This window comes from Macaca nemestrina, chromosome 15 (genome assembly GCF_043159975.1).
Source record: "Macaca nemestrina isolate mMacNem1 chromosome 15, mMacNem.hap1, whole genome shotgun sequence".
Lineage (NCBI taxonomy): Eukaryota > Metazoa > Chordata > Mammalia > Primates > Cercopithecidae > Macaca > Macaca nemestrina.
This window is the reverse complement of record NC_092139.1, coordinates 33,041,390-33,060,319: the sequence shown is the minus strand read 5'-3', so window position 1 is coordinate 33,060,319 and position 18,930 is coordinate 33,041,390. Positions and strand designations below refer to the sequence as shown.

The following is an 18,930-nucleotide window of genomic DNA, read 5'->3' as shown; positions in this document are numbered from 1 at the left end:
TAACCACAATAATAACAAGGAGACGCCAGCAAGGTCCAGCATAGGGAAGTAACTCCACAAACACCAGTCTAGAGCTTTCTGGTCAATCAGTTATTTACTCATCAGACACTTACGGGCAAGTCCACTCTGTGCTGGGGATGTGTTTAGCCACTGGCCTTGAGGGGGCTTCCAGACAGTGTTAACCAATGGTGGGATCAGCTGGGGGGGAGGCCAGAAGCAGGGGACCCAACATTCCAAATTAAACTAGAACATGCTCTGGGCCAGATAGAGGGCCCGGAGGTTCTGATGATCGGCATGGATAGGAAACATTTCCACCTTTTGAATGCTGCAAGATCCACAAAGGGATTACTCAGCAGGGAGAAGGGGTCGAGGCACAGGCTGGGACGTTTTAGGAAAGGAAGAGGACTTTGGAGTTTTTGAAGAATGACATTCCAAGCTCAATTCCCGTCCTTGCTGATTCCTTTAACTCTCCTCGTCCTCATCCAGAAAATGGGATGAGCGCTCCCCACAGAGTTATCATCAAGATGATGCTTAAAGGCAAGATGGCTAAAACGAATGACAGGTGCTCAGCACGTGAGAGCTCCCTTTCTGCAGGGGACCTGGGTGCAGAGCTCAGTTCAGCCCCTTCCAAGCTGTGTGACTTTGAGTAAATTACGTAACCTCTCCATGCCTTAGTTTCCCCATCTCTCTAGTACCTACCACACTGGGTTCTTCTGAAGACCACTTGGGTGGATCAACATGAGAGCATGCAGAGCAAGGCCAGGCACGTGGTCAGTGCTGTATAGGCATCAGCTGTTACTTTTGCTTCCTGGAAGAGGCAGACTGTTAACTGGACCTTAAAGAAGAGAAATGGAGAAGAGGAGGACTGGGCCTGGAGAGGAGGGCCAGGCAGAGCAGAAGTAGTCAAGACTGGGGAAGGAGCTCCAACTATGGTTTTTACCAGCTTATACCAAAAACCCTTGACATTAGCTCACAAAACAAAACAACCCACTCATTTTGAATAGTAACCTGTTCACACAGTTCATGGTTCAAAAAGAAAAGTATATATAGTGATGTCTCCCTCCCACCCTTGGGCCCCAGTTCCTTGCTTATCCTACCAAATAAATTCTTATGTGTATAAAGTGAAATATTATATATTATTCATCCCCCCCTTTTTTTTTTGCACAAACAATAGCACACTCTACATGCTACTTTGCACCTTGCTTTTTTTATTCCCCCCACTTTGGTGGTCGCTTTTTGTCAGTTCATTAACAGCTTCCTCAATCTTTTTTTATAGGTCCCTATTTCCCCACTGCTTAGGGGGGCTGCATTCTCCCTCCTTTCTCTCATCCAGCGTTTTTCCATTGGCTTCCCATTTGATAGAGGAGCCGAGGCCATGGAGTGAAGTGACTGGTTTGCTGTAGTCGGGACCTGCACCTGGATAACCACTCTACAGCTACTTCATTTTATTTTACTTTTTAAAGTATAAAGACGAGGTCTTGTTATGTTGCCCAGGCCAGTCTCCAACTCCTGGCCTTGAGTGATCCTCCTGCCTCAGCTTCCCAAAGTGTTGGGATTACAGGTGTGAACCACTGCATCGGGCCTCTAGAGCTACTTCTAATGCACCCAGGTCTGGCCAGTTCTCAAGGGCCCCCTTTGAGAAAGGCTCTGGGTGATGGAAGGCTCCTTGGATCAGAGCTGTCCCCATCCCATCTTGAACACTTTAGTGGAGGATCCTTGAAAAGACTCTCTGCCAGCCCCGTTCTTCCATGTGGGTCATGGGTGAGAACTGGATGAGCTCGGGGGAGGGGCACAGAGCACTCTCCATCTCCCATGGCTACTCAGGAGCCCAAGAAAAGGACAGTTTCAAAAGAAACAGCTTCTAGGCCTAGGGACGTGTTGAGCAAGTGCCCCTGAGACAATTTCTTACCCAAAGATGATCCAAGCAGGTCCAGATGTCGGGGCACAGAGCTGGGCACTAGGGTCAGGGAGATCATCCCTGGGACTTCGTGGCTCTAGCCAGGTTCTGGGGAGCCCCAGGAGATGTAGCACACAGGTGGGAGGCCAGGGCTCAGCCTGGGGACACTCTTGCCCTTCAGGCCTACCTGAGTACTCCCCTTCTTCCAGGCCCCCTCTGATCCTGTCCAAGTCAGGGATACTGAGCAAGGCCTGGGGAAAGGGCTGCTCCCCCAGCACCCCAGATACCCCTCCCTTTTCTCTTCTCGCTTGTTCCAACATCATTCTCCCCCCAGTCGGGCCATGGGAAGAATGCCGTGTCCTCTGAACGGGGGCCAAGAGTGACAGGTGGTGGCAGTCCTAGCTGCATGGCCCCTGGTGTAAGAGATCCTCTCCTCCGTCCCCGCCTCCACTGCCCACACCCCTGCCTCCGCCTCTGCCCACCAGGCCCAATCCCTTACAACTGCCCAGGACTGCTCCTGAGCAGCCGCTGGGAGACAGACGGCCACCAGGTTGCCCCTCTCTACTCCAGGTACCTCTCTCCCCTCAGCAGGCCTCGGTTTCCTGTCTCACTGCAGCCAGACGAGAGGGGAAATTGAACAGCCTGACACACCCTGCTCTTGTTTCTGCAGCTAGAAAGACTTGAGTTAGACAAGCAGCAGCACACGCCTCCCTACCTCATGGCGACAGAAAATGGAGCAGTTGAGCTGGGAATTCAGAACCCGTCAACAGGTGCCAAGCTGGGGCAGGAGATGGAGGGAGGAGCTTGGGAAGGGGGGTTTTGAATCCAGGGCTGGGCAGGTTCCTCAGTGGGAGTTCTGTGCCCCAGCCTTTGCATGGTGCATGGGGGATCCAGAAACAGAGGGATCTCTGGCTAGGGTTGGGCTGGGTCCAGGGCCTGTATGAAGCCCTTACTGGAGAGACCAGGAAAATGTGAAGCCACCAGGGATGGCTGCTGGGGATGCGCCTAAACAGTCAGGGCAAGGATGATGGGGGCTACCAAGGCCCACCCAAAGGGCCGGAAGCCTCCCACAGAGGCCCTCCAAGGTCGCAGCAGCTCATCTCTAGGGGCCATCAAGTGGCCCCAGAGACTCAGTGGGACAAGCATTTGCAAGTTGTTGCCTGGGTGGGAACCTGGGCCCAGAGCTGGTCTCTGCCCAGCCTGGGTGGGGAGGGAGGGGAAGGAGGGTGGATCCTGATGGGTATCTCACCTCCTTTGCAGACAAGGCACCTAAAGGTCCTGCAGGTGAAGGACCCCTGGGTACAGGGAAAGACCCTGGCCCTCCAGACCCAAAGAAAACTCCCGATCCACCCACCCTGAAGAAAGATGCCAAAGCCCCTGCCCCAGAGAAAGGGGATGGTACCCTGGCCCAACCCTCAACTAGCAGCGAAGGCCCCGAGGGAGAGGGTGACAGGGGCGGGGGGCCTGCGGAGGGCAGTGCTGGGCCCCCGGCAGCCCTGCCCCAGCAGACTGCAACGCCAGAGACCAGTGTCAAGAAGCCCAAGGCTGAAGAGGGAGCCTCAGGCAGCCAGGATCCTGGAGAGCCCAGGGTGGGCAAGAAGGCAGCAGAGGGCCAAGCAGCAGCCAGGAGGGGCTCACCCGCCTTTCTGCATAGCCCCAGCTGTCCCGCCATCATCTCCAGGTGAATATCCCCTCCTGGGAGTGGGGAGGGGTCCTGTGGCTCCTACCCTAGGGTTCCTGCTTAATTCCCTTGTCTTAGTCATGGTCGTCATCACATTCGGTGCTGGGAATGATAGTTCTGACATTCAGTTTCCTCTGTCCTGCACATTGCATCTACCACCTTGTCCCCTGCAGAAACCAGAACCTTGCCATAATTCGTAGAAGGCTGGAATAAGACCCTCAAAGACCGTCTAGATTGAACATATCTTCTCTAGGCTTCTGGGGTCCAGAGTTCCCCTTACTCCATGGGCTTGGGTCTAGCCAAGGGCAGGATTGAGATGTCAGGCAGAAAGGCTAAAGGTGTCAGGCAAAAGGCTGTGTGTTTCCTAGGACATCCAGCATTTTCCTGTTCTTCTTAATATAATTATTGGTAAGATATGAAAAGATGACTAATAACCAGATAGGAGGATCACTGACAATATTTTCATAACCATAATATAGCACATCTGTGATGCAATCAGTTATACTTACCTGAATGCTAATGAGGTCATTAATGATATATTGTAAGCCACAATAATAACACCATATCAATTTGGTAATTATGTATTAATTATATCACAATAGATTTTATGAATCAAGAGCTACATAACTCCCTAGTTGTATCCACATGATGATTAACCATATCAACAATCCTATTAATAGTTATTAATGATTTATTAGTACGTTGGTAGTCAAGATAATGACCACAGTCATGAACATCCCTTGATTTTGTGCCAAGTGAATTTAGCTGTATTACACCACGCATTTGGGATGGGGTTGGATTAGCTCTGCAGATTGCATTGAGAGCTGCCTGAGGCCACAGGCTGTGGCCGCTGAGGGCTTCACCTCTGTGTTCTCACCTTCTAGTTCTGAGAAGCTGCTGGCCAAGAAGCCCCTAAGTGAGGCATCAGAGCTCACCTTTGAAGGGGTGCCCATGACCCACGGCCCCACGGATCCCAGGCCAGCCAAGGCAGAAGGAAAGAGCATCCTGGCAGAGAGCCAGAAGGAAGTGGGAGAGAAAACCCCAGGCCAGGCTGGCCAGGCTGAGGTGCAAGGGGACACCTCAAGAGGGATCGAGTTCCAGGCTGTTCCCTCAGAGAAATCCGAGGTGGGGCAGGCCCTCTGTCTCACAGCCAGGGAGGAGGACTGCTTCCAGATTTTGGGTAGGTTGCTTCCAGATTTGGGGGCAGGTGGGGGCTGGGGCTGTCCTGGGGCCATGGGGAGGGAAGGGGGCTGTCAGTCCCAAGTCTCCTGTTCGGCGGTCTGAACTGCCCTGAGCCATGCCTTACCCAGGCCCATTCATCTAAGGGTCACACAACTCCAGAAAGTATTCCCTTTTTAATGAATACTTATTCATTCATTTGTTTTAAAAAACAGGATCTTGCTATGTTGCCCAGGCTGGCTTCAAACTCTCAGCCTCAAGTGATCCTCCTGTCTCGGCCTACCGAGTAGCCGGGACTACAGGCGTGTACAACCATGCCTGGCTTTTTTCAATCTTATTTTTTAAAATTTATTTTTACTCTTAAATTTGGTATTCCCTTTTGATAGGTGGGGAAAGGAAGGCTCAGAAAAGGGAAAATGAAGTTCCCAGAAATATCCAGTGAAGACAAGATTTGAACCTGTCAGTCCACCCAGACTCCAGAACCCACTTTTGACTTTTTTCTACTTTGACTAAAATGGGGTTAAAAAAAAGAAAAATCAGGCAGATTATTGGAGCAACATAAACTCTCTGGTCTATGGAATTTGGAGTCAATCTGTAGAAGGGCTCAAATGCCAGGCTTAGTAGCTAAACTGCATAGTGGGGTGGGGTCATGGGAGCTATAGAGGGCTCATGAGTTGAGGAGCACAGGTGCCTGTGTGTGGGAGCAGTGACCAAGGAAGCTGGGCATGTGCAGTGGGGCAGTACTGTGGAGTGGCCTTCATTGATGATTAAACAAGCAGCCCGTGGCTTGTTCGTGGGCCGCAGAGAGCACTGAGCGTGAGTGAGCTTGGCCAGCAGGTGAATAGGGAAAGGGCCTGGGCAGGGGTGCGGCAGGGCTGGGGGTGGGGTGAGATGGGGTCAGGAGAGCCCAGAGTGTCCTGATGCCCCCCTGCCTCCAGACTGAAGTGCCCTGGGAGACCCGCCAGCCTGACTGGTGAGCGGCACCGTGCCACCCAGACAGGGTGGGAGGACCTGGCGGCTGGGCGGCAGCCAGGAGCCCTGCCTCCGCCCCTAGCAGCCGCAGAGACCTCCGCCCCGCCCCGAAATTGCATCCTAGGGTGACGGGATCTGAACCACCTCCAAAGGCCGTCTGATTTATCACCAGCCCGGCTTCCCTGCCGCCTCTTGCTATTTATAAAGAGGTTTCATTTCCCGAGGACAGCCTGCCGCCCTGCCAGCCTTCAGGGCGAGCGGTAAACCACACTTGCCGCTAGGTGGCGACCTCTCCCCACCAAACAGCCCAGTCCCTGGTCCCGCCGCGCCATAGGCGGTCTGGCCAGCTTATGGTGTTACTAGAATGGCGGGTGGGCAGGTCCCACCACCTACCCCATCATTCAGACATAGCAACCCCACTGCCCGGCATTCCGCTTTATAGCTGCTGTGTTTGATTGTTTTTGGTGGAAATGCAGATAGCTCGGGATGGAGTCCTCGTGCCTTATAGTGCAGAGGGTTCAGAAAAGCCAAGCTCCCATCCCGCTTGTTCTGCCAGGAGAAACTGGGTCCTCTCTGATAGGGGTGTTGTGTTGGTGGCAGAACTGACGTTGGAAACTGGGCCTCATAGCCCCTATCCTGGAGCCAGGTGTCTCCCAGGTATCACTTGGTGAGCTTAACTTCCCCGGATGGGGCCCAGGCCAGCAGGAGGGGGTGGTGCCAAGGGGAATCCTCAGCAGCCCCTGGCACGGACCATGAGGGCTGTGATCTGTCCCCCAGATGATTGCCCGCCACCCCCGGCCCCCTTCCCTCACCGCATGGTGGAGCTGAGGACCGGAAATGTCAGCAGTGAATTCAGTATGAACTCCAAGGAGGCGCTCGGAGGGTGAGATCTGGGACCCCAGCTGGGCACTCATGGACAGAGAGCACGCCAGGCTCCTGTGGCTTCACATTTCCCCTGTGCAAGGCCCAGACACGCACCCCGCTTAGACATGGCCACGTGGACACGTTCACCTCTGTGTGGGACACACACTGTGTGCAGCTGTCACATGCTGATGTGCACTCAGTGTTGCTGTCACTTACTCAGACACACCGTCAGCCATTCAGTGCTTCCGTAGGAAATACACAACATTTTCCTGTCTGTCTCAGCTCCAGGCACCACACTGACCCCCTCATGGTGATTCCTGCTTTGTAAAAAGCCCTGACTCAGTCTTGTACCTCTGCAGATCCTCCCTCTGCCTGAAGGTGCCCTCCCCCAGGGCCCAGGGCCTGCCTGCTCTAAACCTCTAAGGGTCGCATCCCAGGGCCATCCTCCCTACATGCCTGCCCTTCCTGTGCACGTGGTTTGTGTGGTTCAAAGAACCTGCTTCAGCCATTGTCCTGGCAGAACAGCTCACAGCTTCAGAAGGGAGTCAGGGCTGGCTGGGGTGAGTGCTCCTGTCTCACCAAAGGGGATCCAGAGGCACCACTGGGTCTGGGACCAAGTTAGGAACAGAGCAAAGGATGCCACTGACCCCGGTGGGCTCTGGGGTCCCCTTACAGCCTCTTCTCTTTCCAGTGGCAAGTTTGGGGCAGTCTGCACCTGCAAGGAGAAAGCCACAGGCCTCAAGCTGGCAGCCAAGGTCATCAAGAAACAGACTCCCAAAGACAAGGTAGTGAGGTGGGGGAGTGGTATCTGCCCAGGATGGGGAGGGGATCCTTGGAGTGGGCACCTCTCGCCTCCCTCCACCGGTGCTGCTGAACCCGGGGCCTGTTATGGGAGTTTGTTGCAGTGAAAATACTACACAGATAGATGGACGGACAGCCCTGCAGGAGGGGCCTGAGGACCCTATCCATAACCAGATACTTCAGTTACTGAACTTATCTATGGACTTCCCCTTTTAGGCATGGGATATTCATGCCCTCTGGTTCAATTCAACAAACACTGATGAGTGTGGGCTCTGGGCCAGGCCCTGTGCTGGGCACTCGGGGTCCTGGAGTGAAGTGGGTGTGGTCCCCACCCTCAGGAAACTGATGCCAAGGTAAACAAGCCTGGTCTAGAGCTTTGCCTCTAGCACCCACAGCCTGGGCTAGGTTCAGAGGAGGCCACGAGCAGCATTTGTTCAAGGAATGAAAGAATGCAGGCAGGTAGAGTGAGGGAGTCTGCTATGTGAGGAGGTAATAGCAACCTGGTATGATCAGAGCTGTCACTCAGGGAAACTGGGGGTAGCATGTGAGGGTTCAAGAGAGCTTCTGGCTCAGGCTGAGGGGTCAGGGAAACTTCCTGGACCAACTGACTTTTGAGTGAGGGCTTTGAGGAATGAGGAGACGTTCCAGTAGAGAAGGCAGGGGCAGAGTTTCAGGCAGAGGGGACTACGGGAGGAAAGGCTTGAGGGCCAGAGATAGCAGGAGGTGCCGGGGAGTGAGGGTCTAGGCATCCCAGACAGAAACCGCAGTGTGGGCACAGGCCTGCTCCCAGCGAGAGCATGAGAAGCAGCTCTAGTCGCTCTAGCCCTGGGTCCCCATCATGGCTCTAAGCACACTGGAAGGAGTGCATTTTCTATGTGATAATGTCCTTCTTTGTCTCTTCCACTCACAGGGCCTGGATCTGTATTATTGACTCCTGGGTCCCAGGCCTCTATCATAGGCTCTGGCTCAGTGTAGATGCTCAGCACCTACCTGCGGCTCAATTAACTGGAGTCAGTTATCAGTTGATAACTATTGAGCACTTTTCCTCTGCCATCTACTGGGTCAGGGGCTGGGGAAATGCCAGTGAAATAAAAACACCCCCGCCCTCATGGGCTGACATGTTAGAGTGGAGGGAGAGACAATTAAAACATAAAGCAAAAAAAAAAAAAAAAAAAAAAGGGAGAAAAGAAAAAAAGGCCTGGCATCAGGTGCTGAGAAGCGCTAGGAGGGAAAATAAAGCCAGGTAGGGTAGAGGGGGTACGGGGCTGATGAGGGCCCTTTTACATAGGGAGGTGAGATCGGTCCTCTCTGAGAAAGAGGTATGTGAGGTGAGACCTGAATGAAGGAGTGGGTAAAGGCAGAAGGGGAGCCATTCCGCCAGTGAAACAAGGGTTAGTGTTTAACCATTGAATCTGGGTAGGGCAGGTGTGGAGAGAGGCCCGATTTACAGCATTTGCCATTTCCCATGGTGTAAGTATTCCTATTATAGCTGATATATCAGCCTACCGATGTGACAGCTGGCTTATGACTTTCTGAAAGTGACAAATAATGGTGTCTTAAACTAGGAAGGCAGTGGTGGAGGAGGTGAGAATGACTGGATGTATAATCTAGCTTGAAGGTAGACGATGTTGAAGAGTTGGGTTGGAGGTGGGGTGTGAGGGCGTGAGAGTAAGGGAAGAACTTAGGATGGCTCGTAACTTTTTGTCCTGCACCCTTGGGCGAAGCGTGGGAGTACTTTTGCTGCCAGGCAAGCCAAGAGCAACTCAATTGTGGGGAAGGGACAATGTCTAGGGTCTAATTTTGGACATGATAGATTTGAGATGTCTATTAGACAACGAAGGTAAGTAGACAGAGATATTGGAGTCTAGAATTCAATGGCGTGCTCAGAGGTTGAGGTATGTATTTGGAAATTGATGACTTTGGATAAAATGTAAAGTCATGAGACTTGATGCAGATGCCCAGGGAGAGAGCAGAGAGAGGGAAGCGGTGAGGGGGGAGGATGGAGCCCTTGGCATGCCAGTACTCAGGAGAAGAGCCGGCAGAAGGAAGATGTCTCAGCAGGCATGACTTGGAGTGGTGAGGACTGCAGATGTGGGGCTGGGGGAGAGAAGAGAGGCGAGGACGAGGCTGAACAGTGATCCGGGCAAGGCTAGCAGGCCTGGTCAAGGGTGTGGGTATGGAGGGTGGGTGGCAGGGAGTGATGGTGTCCAACTGGTACCCTTGACTTCCCTGGTCCCCAGGAAATGGTGTTGCTGGAGATCGAGGTCATGAACCAGCTGAACCACCGCAATCTGATCCAGCTGTACGCAGCCATCGAGACTCCGCATGAGATCGTCCTGTTCATGGAGTAGTGAGTGCCTGAAGTTGGGGTAGGGGCTGGGTGAGGGTACCAGCTGGCATGGAGCAAGCCGTGGAGGGGTCTCTGCACACAGCATCGAGGGCGGAGAGCTCTTCGAGAGGATTGTGGATGAGGACTACCATCTGACCGAGGTGGACACCATGGTGTTTGTCAGGCAGATTTGTGACGGGATCCTCTTCATGCACAAGATGAGGGTTTTGCATCTGGACCTCAAGGTACTGGACTGGGGCCTCCTGGGAAGGGTCAGGGGCAGCATCCAACCCCCTGAGATCAGTGCTGTCACCAGCCATCCCTCTGCCCTCCCATCCCTCCTTCTCTTCCTTCATCCATCCTTCCCTTCATAGATTCAGAAAGGGTTTATGGAATACTTACCAATGCCAGGAGCCAGGGACACAGCAAAGGGGGGGGGGGGAAGACATGGCACCAGCTTTCATGGAACTTCTAGTCTAGTACTAAGTATTTGTTGAAAGGGCGTTTTGCAGTCCTGTGAGCCCCAAGCTCAATGTGTCACACAGACAAGTGACTAGTAAGTGTTGCAATAGCACCTGCCTCAGCGTTGGCCGATGACAGGTACTATGAGTGTCTGATCATTTATTCAAAATCAACAAATATTTCTTGAAGGCTTACTTTATGCCAGGCAATGCTCTAGGTGGTGAAGATCCTGTGGTGAACAAAACATAAAAATTCCTGCATTCTTAGAGCTCTCAAACAAGTATAGCGTCAGTGCGGCAATGTGCATGAGGTAGGGGCTAACAAAAATGTTTCATGAAAGAATATTGATATCCCTCTTCTTTTTTTTTGAGATGGAGTCTCACTCTCTTGCCCAGGCTGGAGTGCAGTGGCATGATCTTGGCTCACTGCAACCTCCACCTCCTGGGTTCAAGCGATTCTCCTGCCTCAGCCTCCCAAGTAGCTAGGATTACAGGCACCTGCCACCACACCAGGCTAATTTTTGTATTTTTAGTAGAGACAGGGTTTCACCATGTTGGCCGGACTGATCTCGAACTCCAGACCTCAAGTGATCTACCCACCTCAGCCTCTGGAAGTGCTAGGATTACGGGCGTGAGCCACTGTGCCCAGCCTGATATCCCTGTTCTGACCTTGCTCAGTACCATGCACATAGTAGGTCAGGAAGAGCAGATAGGCTTTTGGTTTTGAGACAGAGTCTTGGTCTGTGGGCCAGGCTGGAGTGCAGTGGTGTGATCTTGGCTCACTGCAACCTCTGTCTTCTGGGCTCAAGCAATTCTTTTGCCTCAGCCTCCCACGTAGCTGGGATTACAGGCGCGTGCCACCACACCTGGCTAATTTTTGTATTTTTAGTAGAGACAGGGTTTCACCAGGTTGGCCAGGCTGGTCTCGAACTCCTGACGATCTGCCTGCCTCGGCCTCCCAAAGTGCTGGGATTACAGGTGTGAGCCACCGTGCCTGGCCGCAGATAGGTTTTATACATTGCAGCAACTCCAGTCAGTTGTCAGTAGCTGTCCAGAGCTCGGTGTGGAGCAGGCAAGGGCAGCAGGAGTGCAGGGGGTTGGCAGTCCTGATGGCAGGTATTAATGCTGTGGGTTAAGTGGCAGGACATGGAATCTTAATGTGGAGGCATGTGAACACCCATCAGCAAAGTGGATGGTAGTTTCATTCATTCATTCCATAAGCACAGGCTGGGTATTTTCTTTAATTCATTCGTTAAGCACGTGCTGGGTACCTGCTCCTGGAAGGCCTGGTGCTAGGCATAGGGACTATGAAGGAAATGGTCCCTGTCTCATGGAGCCACCAGGGGAAACAGACATTCATAAAACAATGACTAACTAAATAGGTCACTTTAAGCAATGAAAAGTGTATGAGAAAATACACAAGAGTAATGAGGAATCGCACTGGGTGAAATTGAAGTCGGCACAGCTCTGAAGCAGACAGGGAGATGCTGTTGCTGCCTCTAACACCTGTCCCAGTTTTGCTCTGTGCCTGATGCTGTCTGAGTGAGGGTGCCATCTTCCCAACAGTTCCCTGGGTTAGGCGTGTTAGTATCACTGCCACTGACAGAGGAGGACACAAACAGAGTGAGGAGGTGGGTTTCAGTGGGGCCAGAGTGGATGCAGAGAATTTAGATGCTGATAGAGTACGTAAGCCAGGAGAGAGATGCTGGGGGCTTGAGCCAGAGTGTCAGTTGGGGAGGGGAGGGAAAGGGACCAGATGGAGGATACATTTTGGACATAGAGCCAATCTGATGTGCTGAGGGTTTGCATGTGTGAGGGTTAGGAAAAGAAAGGATCAAGGGTGAGTCCTGAGTTACTGAACAGATGGTGGTCCCTTTGCTGAGCTGGGGGCAGTTAGTGCCTGCATGATGACATTGGAAGCCTGCCTTTCGCTTGTGAAGGCTAATTTCTTTGGGGTAGAATAGGGTCCCCCAATTAAAATGCAGTGCTCTGGGAAGAAGCTCAGTCGTGAGCCTCTATATCTAAAACGTGGTTTTTTTTTTTTTTTCGGGATAACTATACGTTTTTCATCAAAAAAGTGTTTCACAGTCAAGTAGGTTGAGTGCACTCCAGCCCACAGGCCATGTCCTGGGTCTCTTGGCTGCAGGGCTTCTGAGGGCCTTCTATGTGTAGACGGAGAATCTCTGAAAGGAGATTTGAGTCTGCTTCATTTCCCCAAGTGCTTGTACCCTGGGAACCTTCTTTTCTTTCCTGTTTTGTGGGACACCAGGCCAAGCTATTAAAATCATTCGTATCTACTCTGAGTTAATCTATCAGTTGTAAAAGTGCCTTCAGAAAGTATCTCATTGGGGGACTTAAGTCAAATGCCCACAGAGCCCAGACAAATAACAAAAACATGTTGAATGGGAGGGATCGGGGCGGGTGGCGACCACGGGAGAGCTGGAGGATGTTTGTCCCATCTCAGGCTGTCAGTGGCAACTTGCTCCAAAGCATGTGGCCCATGTGGCCAGGGCTTCCGGTGTTTCAGGAGGTGCTGGAATTCAGGGTTTTTGTGCAAAATCTCCTGCCTTTGAACCATTGTTAACTTAAAAATGTTTATACCCTGCAACCTCAGATTAGTCCTGTGTCCTTGTGTGATAGGAAGAGGAAACGGAGGCCCAGAGTAGAGAGGAACTGGGCTTACAGTAACGTCATCCGTGTGTTCACTTGTGCATGGGACACAGGTTTCCCCTGAGCCTTGGCTGAGCCCCTACTGGGTGCCTTTGTTAGACCCTGAGGGTGGGACCCAGGAGGCCAGGAGAAGATGGTCCCTGGCCTGGAAGAGCCAGCCCTGTAGTGGTGGTATCAGAACATCACAAGGCCAGTGCTGGAGTCAGTCCCGCGTTCATTTCCTGGCTCTGTCGCTTACTTGCTGGGCAACTGTGACCTAGTCACTTCTGTGCCTGAGCCTCAGCTTTCTCAGCTGTCAAATGGGAATGGATGGTAGTAGTATCTCAGTGTCACAGTTTCATCTCAAGGTAACAGCGTGTGCCTCCTAGATCTTTGGGAAGGACTGGGGAGCTAAAGTGAGAACGTGAGTGGACCGGGCCTTACATTTTGTAGCTCGTCATCATCACTAACTGGGGAGACAAGAGTAGCTCATCTTCCGGCAACCCTGGAGTGGTGTGAAGCCCCATGTTCCCGAGAGGAAGGCTCTCCGGAACTGAGCTGGCATCTTCTTTCTCTCCTCTCTGGAGCTTCATGTATCTGGTGGTGGCCCTGCACTGGCCCCCCAGCCCGGGGCAGGGAGCAGCAGGCAGTCATGCCTCCTCTCCACAGGCTTGTTTCCCCATCCTCAGAACTGCTAGAATGTGGTGGTTCTTTCTGGCCTTAGACGGAGGGGATCCCACCTGACCCCATCACGGCAGGTCCTGTGCTTTAAGGCCTCGCAGAAGCCCCTCTTGGGGGACTTGCCTCAAGATCTCTCTGTGCCCAGAACAGGCAGGGCTGGAGGGTCTCTGGCAGCTGCCCACTCTGGCAGCTTAGACCTCTGCCTCAGGGAGCCTGGGGCTTGCATGGGCCTGGTGGGAGAGGGAGGGTAAGCTGGTCAGAGGCCAACCCAGGCCACCCCCTTTCTCCTCAGCCAGAGAACATCCTGTGTGTCAACACCACGGGGCATTTGGTGAAGATCATTGACTTCGGCCTGGCACGGAGGTACCACCCGGGTGGGTGGGGAGGGCAAGACAAGACTCTGAGGTTGGCAGGGGATGGGGGTGGGGTGGAGGGGGCATGGGTACAGGTCGGGAGCTGTGCTCTGAGCCCTTGGTCTCACCTCCAGGTATAACCCCAACGAGAAGCTGAAGGTGAACTTTGGGACCCCAGAGTTCCTGTCACCTGAGGTGGTGAATTATGACCAAATCTCCGATAAGACAGACATGTGGAGTATGGGGGTGATCACCTACATGCTGTGAGCTCCGAGGCGGGTCATGTTTATGGGGTTGGTGGGGCATGGGGGCAAGCGGCTGAGGCCAAGATTGGCCCTGGGGTCCTGGTAAGGTGGTCCCACCTCCCCAGTCCCTCAGTCAGAGGTCTGCTGGGGTTGGGGGTGCTAGGGAGAACAGGAAAGGGGAACGTGGTACCCATTTTATAGATGGAAAAACCAAGGTCCCTATAAAGGCATAGCATCTGGACAGCAGATCTCGGATGACCTGGGGTGGGCAGGGGGCCAGTGGACATTTCCTATGTTTTCACCACATACCTTGCACTCGTCATTCCTCCTCTTCACTGTCACCTGGGAAGCTGGGATGATTATGCCCATTTTACAGATGAGAAGAGTGAGGCTCAGAGAGGGGAGGTGACTTACCCAAAGTCACCCAGCCAGATTCAAACCCAGGTCTGTCCCACGAGAGGCTGGGGGTCTTTTCGGCACATGGCGCTGCCTCCTAGGATCTGCCCCTGTTCCCTACCCTCCTGAAGGTGACTCAGCACCTGCAATCTCACCTCCCTGCCCCCTGCTATGCCCTCCCTCTAGGCTGAGCGGCCTCTCCCCCTTCCTGGGAGATGATGACACAGAGACCCTAAACAACGTTCTATCTGGCAACTGGTACTTTGACGAAGAGACCTTTGAGGCCGTATCAGATGAGGCCAAAGACTTTGTCTCCAACCTCATCGTCAAGGACCAGAGGTGAGGCTCACCCCAGAACCTGAACTGTATGTGTGCAACCTTAGTGTGTCTGAGTGCTGGCAGGGCAGGAGCCGGGTAGAGAGGCCAGCTCAGCCCATGGGGCCTCATGAGCATGCAGCCCACCCTCACCATGCTGCCTCTCCCCCAGAGCCCGGATGAGCGCAGCCCAGTGTCTCGCCCACCCCTGGCTCAACAACCTGGCAGAGAAAGCCAAGCGCTGTAACCGACGCCTTAAGTCCCAGATCTTGCTTAAGAAATACCTCATGAAGAGGCGCTGGAAGGTACCGCTGGATTCGGAGTGGGGAGGAGGGAGGACTCTGGAGTGGGAAGAGCTCCTGGCGCCAGATCCCAGCCTCCACCATCCCTGCCTTGGCAGGTTCTGTTGACCAGGCCGGGCCCTGTCTGGAAGACAGGATTTACTTTTCTGTTTTTGCCCTGGACTGGCTCCTGTCCTGGAGTGGAGACCTCCACCCAGCCTTCCACTCAGCCCCACCCATCTGGGGCTCTGGCTTCCTTCCTTCATTTTTCAAATATTTCTTGAGCATCTGCTACTTCTAGGCATTGGGATATAGGAGTGGACAAAGGAGACAAAGATCTGTCTTTGTGGACTTACTTTTGGTGGGAGGTGGGGCATTTTCTGTCTTTTTTTTTTTCTTTCAATACGGAGTATTACTCTGTCACCCAGGCTGGAGTACAGTGGCATGATCTTGGCCCACTGCAACCTCCGCCTCCCGGGTTCAAGCAATTCTTCTGCCTCAGCCTCCCAAGTAGCTGGGATTACAGGTGCCTACCACCACACTTGGCTAATTTTTATATTTTTAGTGGAAACAGGGTTTCACCATGTTGACCAGGCTGGTCTTGATCTCCTGACCTTGTGATCCGCCCGCCTCGGCCTCCCAAAGTGCTGGGATTACAGGTGTGAGCCACTGCGCCCGGCTGAGGTGGGGCATTTTCTAGAGCCCTGGGGAAATAGGGTTAAAGAAGGGTTTTAGAAAAAAATAAGGGCCATCTGCCAAGGGAGAGGTTGCACTTTTTTATTTTATTTTTTTAGAGACAGGGCCTCACTCTGCCTCACTAGCTGGAGCACAGTGGTGCCATCATGGCTTACTGCAGTCTTGACCTTCTGGGCTCAAGTGATCCTCTCCTTTGGCTTCCTGAGTAGCTGGGACCACAGACACATGCCACCATGTCCAGTTAATATTTTAAAGATATTTTTGTGGAGATAAGGTCTCACCATGTTCTCAGGCAAGCAATCCTCCTGCCTCAGCCTCTCAAAGTGTTGGGATTACAGGTGTGAGCCACTGTGCCCAGCCTGCACTTCTAAATAGGGGGGTCAGGAAGGGCTCACTGAGAAGCATGTGAACAAAGACCTGAAGGTGGGGAGGGGTGAGCCATGCCAATACTGAGAGAAGAGTATTCCAGGCAGAGGGAGGGGCCAGTGCAAAGGCCCTGAGGCAGAGGTGCAGTTGGTGAGTTTGAGGAACAGGTAGGAGGCCAGTATGGATGGAGTGGAGTGAGCAAGGACGTAAGAAATGAAGTCAGAGAGGAAGAGGGGGACAGGAGGTGGAGGGACTCATCAGCTATGGCAAGAGGTTTATGTTTTACTTGGAGCAAAACTGGAGCCATGGGAGTGTTTGGAGCGGAGTCATCCTCGGTTCAGGTCTGGCTGACCTATCCATTGAGTGAGGGAAGGACTCCTGGACAATGCCATGTCATGGCGCCTCCTGTGGCCGTTTTGGGCACTGCGCCTTCCCTAGCCTGTGACCCTCCTGGACTGCAGGGGACTTAGAGGGTGCTCAGACACCCTGGAGCTGCCCCCCTGCCCTGGTGTTAACTGGGACTCCCTGTCTTCTATTCTCTAGAAAAACTTCATTGCTGTCAGCGCTGCCAACCGCTTCAAGAAGATCAGCAGCTCAGGGGCACTGATGGCTCTGGGGGTCTGAGCCCTGGGCACAGCTGAGGCCTGGATGCAGCCACACTGTGGCCGGGGCTGAGGCCACACAGCCCAGAAGGCCAGAGAAGGCAGCCAGATACCCAGGGCAGGCTCGCCAGGACAAGGCTGTGCCAGGCTGGGAGGCTCGGGGCTCCCCATGCCCCCGCGCAGTGACCGCTTCCCCGATGTGAGCCACCTCGGAGTGTGGCCTCCCCAGACAGGGCTCCAGCCAGTCGGCCACACCCCAGACGCCAGGCCCCTGTTGAAGCCGCTCCCGGTTCCCTCCCCAGCTCCCCGTCTTTGAACTGCCGCCGTGGTGACCCCTGCTTTTCCCCACTGGGAGCATCCTCAGCCTGGGCCTGCTCCTAGCCTGGGTGCCATGGCTGGGGGGTCTCAGCATGTAGGGCTTCTATGGTTGTGGATGGGAGGCTCCTGGCGGGGCAGGAAGGCCGCAACGCCGATTCCTAAGGCCCAGCTGCCAGGGGAGACAGAGCAGGCTTTGTGAGAGAGGACCTCTGTGCCCCCGCCGCCTCCCCGCTCCCAGCAGATAAGGCCGAGCCCACACCATCTGGCCCAGGCTGGCCCCCACCCACCTTCCTTGCGACCACCAACACACAGGAACTCTGTGTGAGAAAGAGGGCGCCCAGCCCAGGCCTGGTGGAGGGGGAGGGGAGAAGCCAGGGGACACAGGAGACCACCCCCGAGCTTGCCTCAGGGCCAAGCCGCCCAACCCAACCACTGGGGGTCCCCATCTCGGGGATCACCCATGGCCTCAGATGATGGGGTCAGCAGGCCCAGGAGAAGTAGGAAGGCCATGGGGCAGCCCCCAACCTGCTCTCAGCTTGTGCCTTGTAAATAAATGTACAGGTTGGATGTGGCCTTCTTCCCTCTGTGTGTGCCTGCAGTGGTGTGAGGTCGCCGATGACCACAGTTCACTGAGCACCTACTGTGTGCTGGACACTTTAGCAACATCCGTTAGCTTATAGTGCGGTGGTCCATGCAGGCTCAGGTGCCAGACTTCACAGCATATGATGTGGGCAGGTGGCTTCTGCATGTTGTGCCTCAGTATCCTCACCTGTGAGAGGGCGGTCACAGCAACAGCCTACACTGGGTGTGTGATTACTGTGTGCCCAGCTTTACTTAAAGCACCTGTGTGTGTGTTAACTCATTTACTCCTCACAGCAAGGTTACGAGGCAGGTTTTATTTATTTGTTTGTTTGTTTATTTATTTATTTAGATGGAGTCTCACTCTGTTGCCCAGGCTGGAGTGCAGTGGTGTGATCTTGGTTCACTGCATGCAACCTCCGCCTCCTGGCTTCGGGTGATTCTTACGAGGCAGGTATTATTCCTGTTTTACAGAGGGAGAAACTAAGCCAGAGAGAGTGCGCTAGGATCTACCTCATAGGGTGGGGCCATGGCTGCAGCATCAGTCAGACTGAGCTAAGGCACTCAGGGCTGTGCTTGGCTCAGGGAACGATAATGTTCTTATCCTTACTCCACAAATGAAGAAACTGAGGCTCAGAGAAGAGAAGGAACTTGAATGCCACTCAACAAGTCAGGGACTGGGGCTTGAGAGGAACTTTTCCGTCTCCCAGAGCAGGGCTCTGTCCATGCGTTCACTCTGCCTCTCACCAGGACAGGGTGTAAGCAGAGAGCCTGGTCTCCAGGTGGAGGTCAGGTCTAGCAGGCCTGCGACGGGTCTGCAATGAGGGCTTCAGGGGAGAGGACTCTTCTCTGCTTTTTCCCAGTGGTCACAGCCACCTCACCCCAGGCCAGCAGTGCGGGGCAGGGGAGGCTCCATCTGGGGGAAGCCCAGAGGGCAAGAGAGCTGAACCCTGATAGGGTGCAGCCTTTCTGGCTGTGAGGATGACTGAGAAGTGGGGCTGGCCTGTGGGAACAGAGAGGTTCCAGCAGGAAGAGCAGAGACAGCAGTTAATACGCATCCAGCACCCTCCAGCTGCTGGCCCTGGGCACCACATTGTGTTGAGGATCACATCGGCTGCACACGGTGACTCTGTGAGGTGTTGTGTTGTGTCCATTTCTCAGAGTGGGGAGTCAAGCCTCAGAGAGATTCAGCCACTTGCTCAGGGCCACATAGCTAGTCAGTGGCAGAGCCAGGATTTGTACCCAGATGGTCTGGGCCCAGAGTC

General features: G+C 53.8%; 1 protein-coding gene across 1 annotated transcript; it reads left to right on the top strand.

Moving 5' to 3' along the window:
- Positions 1 to 2,360: 2,360 nt before the first annotated feature.
- On the top strand, positions 2,361 to 17,666 carry LOC105496167 (myosin light chain kinase 2). Its single transcript, XM_011766312.2, has 13 exons — positions 2,361 to 2,467; positions 2,568 to 2,667; positions 3,158 to 3,578; positions 4,463 to 4,758; positions 6,507 to 6,612; positions 7,285 to 7,378; positions 9,635 to 9,744; positions 9,827 to 9,968; positions 13,807 to 13,877; positions 14,002 to 14,130; positions 14,695 to 14,847; positions 14,996 to 15,128; positions 16,710 to 17,666. The coding sequence occupies exons 2-13, from the start codon at positions 2,616 to 2,618 to the stop codon at positions 16,788 to 16,790; spliced, it is 1,788 nt and encodes a 595-aa protein (XP_011764614.2). The 5' UTR covers positions 2,361 to 2,467; positions 2,568 to 2,615; the 3' UTR covers positions 16,791 to 17,666.
- The last annotated feature ends 1,264 nt before the right edge of the window (positions 17,667 to 18,930 follow it).

Bases quoted from the DNA above. Each gene is read 5' to 3' on its own strand.
- LOC105496167 (XM_011766312.2), top strand. From the start codon at position 2,616: ATGGCGACAGAAAATGGAGCAGTTGAGCTGGGAATTCAGAACCCGTCA. The intron at 9,745-9,826 runs GTGAGTGCCTGA...CTCTGCACACAG, and splicing joins ATCGTCCTGTTCATGGAGTA to CATCGAGGGCGGAGAGCTCT. The intron at 13,878-14,001 runs GTACCACCCGGG...TCTCACCTCCAG, and splicing joins GACTTCGGCCTGGCACGGAG to GTATAACCCCAACGAGAAGC.